At 41.9% G+C, this 10,624-nt stretch overlaps 1 protein-coding gene across 1 annotated transcript in view; it reads left to right on the top strand.

The window, feature by feature from the left end:
* Positions 1-555: 555 nt before the first annotated feature.
* The window catches only part of Ctr9 (CTR9 homolog, Paf1/RNA polymerase II complex component), a 29,722-nt gene continuing 19,653 nt past the window's right edge, over positions 556-10,624 (top strand). The window contains exons 1-6 of the mRNA XM_021193711.2: positions 556-789; positions 1,821-1,919; positions 5,382-5,621; positions 6,068-6,185; positions 7,049-7,138; positions 10,015-10,163. Coding sequence (XP_021049370.1) covers positions 745-789; positions 1,821-1,919; positions 5,382-5,621; positions 6,068-6,185; positions 7,049-7,138; positions 10,015-10,163 — 741 coding nt within the window. The 5' untranslated portion in view covers positions 556-744. The remainder of the gene's footprint in view (positions 790-1,820; positions 1,920-5,381; positions 5,622-6,067; positions 6,186-7,048; positions 7,139-10,014; positions 10,164-10,624) is intronic.

The raw sequence follows: 10,624 nt of genomic DNA on the forward strand, positions 1-10,624 counted from the left end.
CTTCAGAGTAGGAGAAAACTGATTCCCACAAGATGTCCCCTGACCTCCATTAGCCACACTCGCTCGCGTGTATCCATATACAAATATGTAATGCAACAAATAAAAATAATAATCCGTGCATTATTACCATAACTTCAGAATTCACCGATTATGTGTATTTAAACTAGTCACAACGATATCACCAGTGTGACTTGCACAAACTGGCTGGGACAACACAAAACGACTGCATAGCTGATAAAAGATGGAATTATTCCCCAAGAAGCTTAGGTGGCCGAAAGAGGCAAGGCACCGCCCATAGAATTCGTCACCAGAGGCCCGGCCCACAGAGGAGTGGTTTCGCCTCACCACCGCCGCTCCCCGCCCCGGCGCGGGTCTGTGAGGAGCTCGGTTTGGACTACTTAGCGGTAGATGCCGCGTTCCCGAAGGCGCACGGTCACCTACGGCTGACACAACGACAACCTCGGGACTATCAGTCTTTCCAAAGAAGGACGCAGCAGAGCCGCCCGCCGGGCGGAGCTCGCGTGGGACACGCCCTAGGGGTAGTGCTTCCGGGACAGGGGGCGGGGCCTCCGGAAGTGGCAGGTCGCGGTCTGAAGCTCGTTGTTTCAGCGGCCGACAGCGGAGGAGAAGCTGGTCTCCGGCAGCTCCGCTGGGTGTGAGGTGTGGTAACCTCTGCAAGGCTGGAAGCCGGGACTGCGATCTGTCGAGCGGCGGGGTGAGAAGCGCCTGCTTTCAGAGCTCACCATGTCGCGGGGCTCCATCGAGATTCCCCTCCGGGATACTGACGAGGTGGGTGCGGAGTGCGGAGCCGGGGAGGGCTGTGAACTTGGACGATCCCAGCGCCTACTTTGCTCCGCTTGGTGTTTGGAGGGGAGAGCCGCAGCCGAGCTCCTCGGCCCAGGCACCACTCAGCTGGTCACCTTTCTGGCTGCAAGGACTTCGGGAAAGTTCGCCTGCAGCCTGCTCCTTGTTGACAGTCGGCTGTCTTCCGGGGCGCAGGGGTGTGAGCGCCGAGTAAACCTCACCTCTTACAGAGGGGAGTCCGTGCCCCGGGGCTACCTGCTGCTCCAACTTGCGATTTATTTATTTATTTTAAATCTCCCCGGGTATTAAGAGACGGCTCTTAATGCCGTGGAAGAACAGTCTGTCCAGGCACACTGTTAACACAGCTCTCTCAGAGAGATAAGGGGCCCGAGATTTAGCCGCTCCAGTGTGCTGGTGGCAACGACCCACTTTCATCCATGGCATGCGGTTTGTCTGAATAAAGCTCCAGCTTTGCTTCAGTCAGACTAGATTTTACACACTTTTATTTTTGGTCGAGGTAGAATTCATTTATAAACTATGGTGGTCTTGGATACAGTCCAGAATATTTTTCTTCTAATTTTTGGTGCCCACATTTTAGGCATGTATGTGACACACGATACTGCCTCCGTGATTTAAGTGTACGTTGGTATTCAACTTTGCCTGTCCTCTGGTATCGAGTTTCTCAAGGTCTCAGACCTATGGCATAAGTGTTTCATTGGCTTATGGCTTGTACAAGGATTCATTTTGGTTTTGAGTAAGCAAGCCGTTGGGAATTTTATAGTTTTAGCAATGTGAAGAACGACCAACAGGATTTGTCTGCTTTTCTATGCTTTGACCAAACCAGACTACAACCTATTTGCCATGTGTTTCCTAAATAGGAACATGTATTAATTAGTTCACTCCATTGAAAGTGAGTACATACCCTTTGTGTATGGGCATTGATGAGTATTCAAAACATGCAGAAGAGAGAAATTGTGGATTTAAAAAGGAAAGGAAACGCTTATTCTCTGTTTTAGGTCATTGAACTTGACTTCGATCAGTTACCGGAGGGAGACGAAGTTATCAGCATCCTGAAGCAGGAGCACACACAGCTGCACATATGGATTGCCTTGGCGGTCAGTATTCCTAGAGCAGATTTTTCTGTTAACTAAGAAAACATAGGATTTTGGTTTTCAAGTACAGCAATAGCCAACATGATGAATTCAGTTGTGCATAATTAAATCATCTGTATGAAAATTAGTAGCAGCAGAGGCAGGTCGGTCTCTGAGTTCCAGGACAGCGAGGGCTGTGCACGCTCTCACGGACAGTGGTTATGTTCTCGTTGATGGAACAGTAAGGTCGGTTTCCTAACTACAGCTCTACTGGTAAATTATCTGTTGATAAAGGCGAAAGATTCATTTAAGGTAAATAGTTCTCCATACTGAGGTTTTAATTACTTAGTAGTAATTCAGTGAAGCTTAGCTTATGTATAGATAGACGGAATAAACATTAATTTCCATAACATTTCTTCTAAAACATTCTGGAAGGTGATTAGGCTCCAAGCTAATGTAGAAAAGGCCCTTTTGCAGTGAAATTTATCTCGGTATCACGTTTTTTGTCATATTTGTTCCTGCCTTCATAATATGAATGCTACTAGAAAGTCTCAGCAAATCCAGTGTGGGAACCTATAATTTAAGACACTCTACTCCTTGGCCTTTTTTTTTGTGAGAAATTGTAAGATAAACTATACTCACTATTCCTAAACTGGTATGCCACAAGTGGCGTTCATATAAAGATACATAAGAAATTCCTAATATTACCTTGGTGGTCAGAGCAGTAGGTTTAGAATTGGGCACATTTTCTGCTCAGTTATGCTATGGATTGGATCTAGGTCCTTAAAAATACTAGACAAGGGCTGGTGAGATGGCTCAGTGGGTAAGAGCACCCGACTGCTCTTCTGAAGGTCCAGAGTTCAAATCCCAGCAACCACATGGTGGCTTACAACCATCCATAAGGAGATCTGGCGCCCTCTTCTGGAGTGTCTAAAGACAGCTACAGTGTACTTACATATAATAAATAAATAAATCTAAAAAAAAAAAGAAAAAAAACTAGACAAACACTCATCTTCTAAGCTGTACCCCAGCTTTGATTTTACCTTTTATTGTGAGGCAGAGTCTCACTAAGTTCCCCAGCTGGCCTTGACCGTCTTCCTGCCCAGCCTTCCAGGTAATCTTAAAAATATATATGTAATCATTAGTGCACATTATACCTATTAATGGATTTCTTTATATGCATATATTGTGTGTTGGGTCATGTTCACCCTCCTAAGCCCCCTCACCCCCATACCCTGCTCTAATCCATCTACGTTGAGGAGTTTTTTCTTTTTCTTTTCTCAATTCCAGCTCATATGTAAAAAGAAAAATTTATACCATACTTAGAGTTTTGTATATGTCCTCTAGCTCCATCCATTTTCCTGAAACTGACATGGTTCATTCTTTATGGCTAGGTAAAACTCTCTTACATGTATAGTATATTTACCATTCACCTGTTGATGGGCACCTACACTGATTCCATAGCCTGGCTATTGTGAACAGTGCCACACTGAATGTGGATGTGCAGGTAGTGTTTATATGTGCTGACTTTTTCCTTTGGATTTAAGACTGGGAGTGGTATAGGAGGGTCATATGGTCGGCCTACTTTTAGACCATGAGAAACTTCCCTACTGATTTTCCTCATCCTTGTCAACATTTGTTATTGTTGTTATTATTGGTAATAGCCATTTTTAGTAGGGTAAGGTAGAATCTCAACTTTTTTAAATTTTGATTTATTTTTTGGAGTTTTTTTGTTTTGTTTTTAAAGATTTATTCATATTTTATGTGTAAGAGTGCTTTGCCTCTGTGTATTCTTGTATACCACATGTATGCCTGATGCCTTCAGAGACCAAAGAGAGTATTAGACCCCCCCTAGAGCTGGAGGGATAGACAGTTGTTAGATGCCATTCAGGTGCTGGGAACCAAACCCCCATCCTTGCTGCCCTTAACTGCTGAGCCCTCTTTCCATCCTCTGGTTTACTTACTGTTGTTGTCTGGGATGATATTGTTGTTTGAAACAGAATTTCATGTAGTCCAGGCTGGCCTCAAACCAGCTATTTGTCCTAGGCTGTCCTTGAACTCTTGATCTTCCTGCCTTCGCCTCCCAAGTAGTAGGAGGTTTATGTTCCCATGCCCAGCACACAGTACGTTTCATACACACTTGCCTAATGACTAAAGATAGTGAACATTTTTCATGGACTTAGTTTGTACTTAGCCTTTTGGAAAGCATCTGTCATGTCATTGGCCTGCTTGTTGATTGGCTTATTTGTTTTTGTGTTTGGTTTTTGGATGGTTGGTTTCTGAGTTCTTCATGTATTCTAGAGATGGATTCTGTTAGGAGAATAGCTGGCGAAGATTTTCTCCATTCTATAAGCCATCTCTGTCACTCTGTTGACTCCTTTGCTCTGCAGACACTCATTTTATTGTAGTTCTGTGTGTCTGTGTTTCTGTTTTCTAAAATGTCTACTCTAAGAGAATCTTACCAGCTGGGTTCAGTAGCATACTTCTAAAAGCCAGCATTTCAGAGTCTGAGGCAGAGGGATTTGCAAGTTTGAAGCTAGTTTAGGCTCCATATTGAAACTGTTTCCAAAAAAAAAAAAAGTACAACAACAGCAACAAAATGTCTTCCATCCACATGTGGATATACAAAAAAGTATTTCTTCTAATGGACTTTGCCATTTTTGCCAGAACAGTCAACTTTTCCTATTCCCTGGAGATCAAGCCATTGATCCTATTATTAATGGATAGAGTTGGTACTGATAGAGTAAACTGATAAAGCTCTGTAGATTGGGCTCCTGTTGAGGAAACTAGTCTTGGGATTAAAGAAGACTTTGGTCAAGTTCCAACATGACTGCTGTTTGTCCTTAAACAATACTCTTAACTTCTGAGGCTGTTTCCTCAAAACTATGCAAAGTTAGTACTGACTTCCTTAGGTAGTTGTAAGGATCAGAGGAAATGTGTGTAGCTCCTGACATGCTATGTGACCTATAGACAGTAGTTAATATAGAGTAGATATTCCTTTTATATTATCTATGAAGCATATGCCTAGGAAGTTAATAATCTGTCCCAAAGTCATTGATAATTTTCCGTCGAGGCAAAACTAGAGCCTAAGTGAGTTTTGTTGTTTTGGAGACAGGGTCTCTTGTAGCATGCTAGAATTCTGCTCATTCCATACTGGGGGTGAGGTTAGTATATATGCTATATGCATCTGATGTATGTTGCCCTTGTGTATGCATGTGGAGGCCAGAGACCAACATTATCTATCCTTTTTTTTTTTTTTTCTTGGAGACAAGCTTCTTTTAGCATAATTAATTTGAGATTTATTTTGTAATTGCTGTCAATAGTTCACTTCTTTGCATCACAGAAATATACCACAGCTATTTTATTAATTCACTTGTTAATTTGGCTTCCCATTTTTACTATTACAAATAAAGGTTCTATAAACATTTGTGTTGTTATGTGTGTGGACATGTGTTTAGTGATTTTAATTTCATCCTTTGCCTAAAGCTGGAATACTACAAGCAAGGGAAAACAGAAGAGTTTGTGAAGCTGCTGGAGGCAGCACGGATAGATGGCAATTTGGACTACCGAGATCACGAGAAAGACCAGATGACTTGCTTGGATACATTGGCAGCCTACTATGTACAACAGGCTCGGAAGGAAAAGAACAAAGACAATAAGAAGGATCTTATCACGCAGGCAACTTTGTTATATACAATGGCTGATAAAATTATTATGTATGATCAGGTAAATCAAATTTGTTTCAATTTACAAGAGCACAGAATACCACATGAAAGCAAAATGTGTGTAGCAGATTCTTTGTGAAAGAGTTCTTACTAGAATAATTGTTGATACAGTCAAAAAAGAAGAATTATTGAAATTAGAATCGCGTTAGTCCATAAACTGTTATATTTGGGCAAATTTAGTGTATATGTACATGTTGAATCCATATTCCCAGGATCTTGGGTCAGTTTCAAGCAGGTTTTAAGGACTGTGACCTTTGTCTTGTTGCTGTCACCTTTGTCTTGTTGCTGTCTTAGGCACAGAGTTGCATTTCAGGGTAGGCTTCTCATTTGTACTTAAAGATTCTTACTAGTAGCCAGCTCCTCTGGTCACTTACAGAGGAGTGCTGAGCTCCCAGCCACTGTGGATGGTAAATTATCTCTAGTCTGAGTAAAACTTGTACATTACAGAACCATTTGTTGGGAAGAGCCTGCTTCTGCCTGCTTGAGGGTGACAAAATGGACCAAGCTGACGCACAGTTTCATTTTGTACTTAACCAGTCTCCAAACAATATTCCAGCCCTTCTTGGTGAGTGATCTTCAGCAGGGACCTTAGGTTCTAGTTGGTCATCATTGACTGGGAGCTTCTATTTTGTGTGTGTGTGTGTGTGTGTGTGTGTGTGTGTGTGTGTGTGAGAGAGAGAGAGAGAGAGCGAGAGAGAGAGAAATGTGTTTTGTGTGTGTGTATAGTGCATAAGTATATATTATAATATGTATAAATATAATAAGCTAGTATGTGTATATATGTCTGTATAGAGAGTCCTGGTAAGTTTTTTATCAATTTGACCCAAGGTGGAATGAGGTAGGAAAAGGAGCCTCTATCAGATTACCTGTAGGCAAGCCTGTAGAGCATTTTCTTGAATGATAATAGATAGAGGAGGGTCTGACACACTGGAACAGTGCCACCCCTGGGGAGACAGTTTGGGGTGGTATAAAAAAAGCAGGCTGAGCAAGTCAGAAGGAGCAAGCCAGGAAACAGCACTCCTCCATGGCCGCTGCTTCAGTTTCTGCCTCCAGGTTTCTGCTTGAGTTCCTGTCCTGACTTGCCTTCATGACAGACTAAACTGTGAGCTAAAATATGCCCTTTCCTCCCCAAGTTGTTATGGTCCTGGTGTTTGTCACAGCAATCAGAAGCAAAGTAGAATAAGTTATTGTTTGCTTCCAAAGAGTCAATAAATAATCTCTTCATAGAATAACTACAAGGTAGTTATTTATATTGTTATTTTACATAAAGACTTTTAGGACTAAAATATTGCACTACCTATGGAAAACACGTTTTTAATATGATAATTCACTATTTTCAAGTATTCCTTACTGAGCTATAAATTAATGTAAAGCATAATAAATGTATGTTCTTTAATCAACAATGTTTGTTTCTTTAAATAACCATAGGGAAAGCTTGTATTTCATTCAACAAGAAGGATTACAGAGGCGCTCTGGCTTACTATAAAAAAGCATTGCGCACTAACCCAGGATGTCCAGGTAGGAGGGCTTTTAATTCTAAGCTGTTTATGATACAACTTAAAATATTGAAAATTGGTTATAAAAAGATACCTTAGGAGTAATGAAATGACAGGATCAAACTTATTTTGTTCTGGGGTTGGGGAAATGGTTCAGTGGATAAAGTGCTTGCTACCCCAGAGTGAGGCCTGGAATTTGAATCCCCTGCTCTTATTGAAAAGTCAGGCAAGTGTAGTAGCCATCTGTAATCCCAGCACTCAGAAGGCTGAGATGGGATGCTGGCACAAGCCAGCTAACTACACACACCAGAATTAGTGAGTTCTGGTTTGGTTGAAAGACTCTGAATGGATAAATAAGATGGAAAAGGATGGAGGAAGACACCTATCATCTGCCTTGCCCCACTGCTAACCCCCCCAAGATTATTTTTCCTTGGTGCTTGATTTAAAACCTGAATGGCAGATCATATTATATTTTGACCTGTGCTACTTTTCTTCCCAAATATTTTTCATTTAGTATATTTTTGTTGTGTATCAACTATGTGCCAGGCACTGTTCTATGCAGAGAATGCAGCAATGAACCAAAAGATAAGTTTCTGCCTGCTCATGTAATTCACCTTCCAATGAATTAAATAAGAAACACAGAGACTGTGGAAGGTTGAGAACTTGAAGCAAAATAGGTCTATGAAAGCATTGAAGAGTTACTTACAAAGGGTGGCCAGGAAAATTTACCAGGGATATAAAGTGCTAGAATTGCCACGGGTCACGTAGACATATGGGAGAGTATCGTCCTGGGAAAAGCACAGTGGGTATAAAGGTCCTCAGAAAACTGCTGGGCAAACTTGTGAAATACCACGGAGGCCAGTGTATCCAGAACAAAAATGGGTAGAAAGCCGTAAGAAATGAGATCAAAGATGCTGCCCCCAATGCTTTTCATGTCGAGCATTTGAGTTTGTATTAGATACTTCAAGCTTTTGACAGAAATGGGAACCCCTGGAGGGTTTTTGGGTAGAAGAATGTGTGATCTGACTTGTGCTTAAGAGTACCATTGAGGGGCTGGAGAGGGAGTTCAGCTCTCTCTCTGGAGTTAAGAGCACTGGCTGCTCTTCCAGAGAACTAAATTCCCTACACTCAAATGGCAGCTGAAAACTGTAACTTCAGTTCCTGGGGACCTGACTCCCTCACACAGACATATATGCAGATAAAACACCAATGCACATAAAACTTTAAGAAAGAGTGCCACTGAGCTAGAGTCAAGAGTGGAGGTGAGTGAATAGGTAAGGGCAGAGGCACATGAACCAGGGAGAAGATTCTTGCAAGTGTGCAGGTCACAGACGATTCAAGTTCACAGCTGAGGAGATAACAGTGGGTGGTGCATATGATCACAGTCTCGTATTTTGGAAGGAGAGCTGGTGTGATATGTGAAGCAAAAAGAGCAAGAATCAAAAGCTGAACATATTTTAAGAGTGGAGCTACATTTTACTACATTTGGAAAACAGTCCAAGAGAAACTTGGTTAGGCATGAAAAGATTGGATACCTGTCTGAGGTACTCGTGGGAAGACTTCTACCTTGGAGTTCATGAAAGAAGTCTGTGATGAACAGATTAACTTGGAAACCAATGTATTGATGGTAAAAGCCAGTAGTGCATGAGGACAGGAGGGAAGTAAGTGTAGATAGGAAAGTGCCCTGGGACACTCTAGAGCAGCCCTCCTCAGCCTTGCAAATGCTGCCACCCCTAACACAGCTCCTCATGCTGCGGTGGCCCAACCATAATGTTATTTTAGTTGCTACTTCATAGCTAATTTTGCTACTGTTGCGAATTGTAATTCAAATATCTGTGTTTTCTGATGGTCTTCAGTGACCCCTCTGTAAAGGTCCTGTGACCCCAAAGTGATCAGAACCCACAGGTTCAGAAAAGCTGCTCTAAAGTATAAAGATTAGGGAAATAGAAGATTTGGAAAAGCAGCCTAAGGAGTAGCCAGAGATAAGGAGGAAAAACAAAAGCCTCAAAGTAATGTCCTTGAAGCCAAATGTGAACCATTCTGCAAGGGTGATAGACTCTCTCTTGTATGGTTAGGCCAGTGAGATGAGCGGAATGAAAATCACCAGTGACCATGCTTAGATCATCTTACTGGAGTAGTGGGCATGGCACCTCACTAGTGGGTGCCAGAGGAAACAGAAGACAGGAATTAGAGGCAGCATGTGTTTGATCGATCGGGGAGTCTGTTGCCTGGAAGAACAGCAGTGGGCTGGCAGCCAGAAAGGAAATGGAATCAAGAGACTTTTCTGTAAGATGGTAGAATGTTTGAATATGGCTGAGAATGGTCCAGAGAAGAAAATATTATAATGCAGGAAAAATGAGAGATGGTACTGTCATGGTGTCTTCAAATAGATGAGAAAGAATCCCATGACCACTGGTGTGTAGCCTTAGGGAGGACATGTTTGTGTTCTGCTACTACCTTGAAATGAGGTAGATTGTATGAGCATAGCTCAAATGAATGACACCAGCTCTGTGTGCTCAGACATAGACTGAAAGTCTTGATGAGGGGTTTATTCGCTATTTAAATAGTAAGGTTATTCATGCATGCACCAGAGTATATGAACTCACATTCGTATGTGTACACACATACACATAATACTTTTTAAGTAGAAATGGAGCCAGTGTTGGTGGTTTACTGCAGCAGGTACTATAAGGTAAGAAAAATGCCATTATTATAGATATTCTTTGGTATAGTGAGAGGTACCCATAAGAGGGGAGAATGATTAGAATGATATGGTCTAACTGCTAATGAAATCAGGTTTGTGGTAGGCTAACAGGTCTTAAAGAGTCCAGACACTGGAAATTAAACTCTTAAAGTATCCTAGACTGACAGGACAAATGACTTGATTTTATTTTTTAGCTGAAGTTCGTTTAGGAATGGGCCATTGCTTTGTCAAACTTAACAAACTGGAAAAAGCTCGACTAGCATTCAGTAGAGCCCTGGAACTCAACTCGAAGTGTGTGGGAGCACTGGTTGGACTGGCTGTTCTAGAACTCAACAATAAAGAGGTATGAGAAGAAAGAGGACATCTAGCTTCAGGTTTATCAGGCCTGCTGTCCCGTATCTTGGCCTCCTAGAACGAGTTATGCTTTAGAGATGTAGATTCTAGGTTATAGATGGGAAATGTGCTGCCTGGGCTGCAGGCTCCATCCTGAAAGCAAGCATATTTCTCCGTATGAAGACAGCCTCACAGCTTAGGTAAGATGTCCCTGCCATCTACTTTAAGACCAGCACACATACCACACACACCCCTCAAAAATGGCTTTAGAACTTTGTGAATTTAGAATCTCAGATGAGAGATCTAGGCCCAGATCTCTCTAGCGTGTATCTGACAAAGTAACAAATCCACACTCCACTGACTTAAACAGTGACACTTGTATAGTTCACTAATCTGACAAGGTAACAAACCCACACTCCACTGACTTAAACAGTAACACTGTATAGTTCACTAATCTGACAAGGTAACAAA

Source organism: Mus pahari, chromosome 1 (genome assembly GCF_900095145.1).
Source record: "Mus pahari chromosome 1, PAHARI_EIJ_v1.1, whole genome shotgun sequence".
Lineage (NCBI taxonomy): Eukaryota > Metazoa > Chordata > Mammalia > Rodentia > Muridae > Mus > Mus pahari.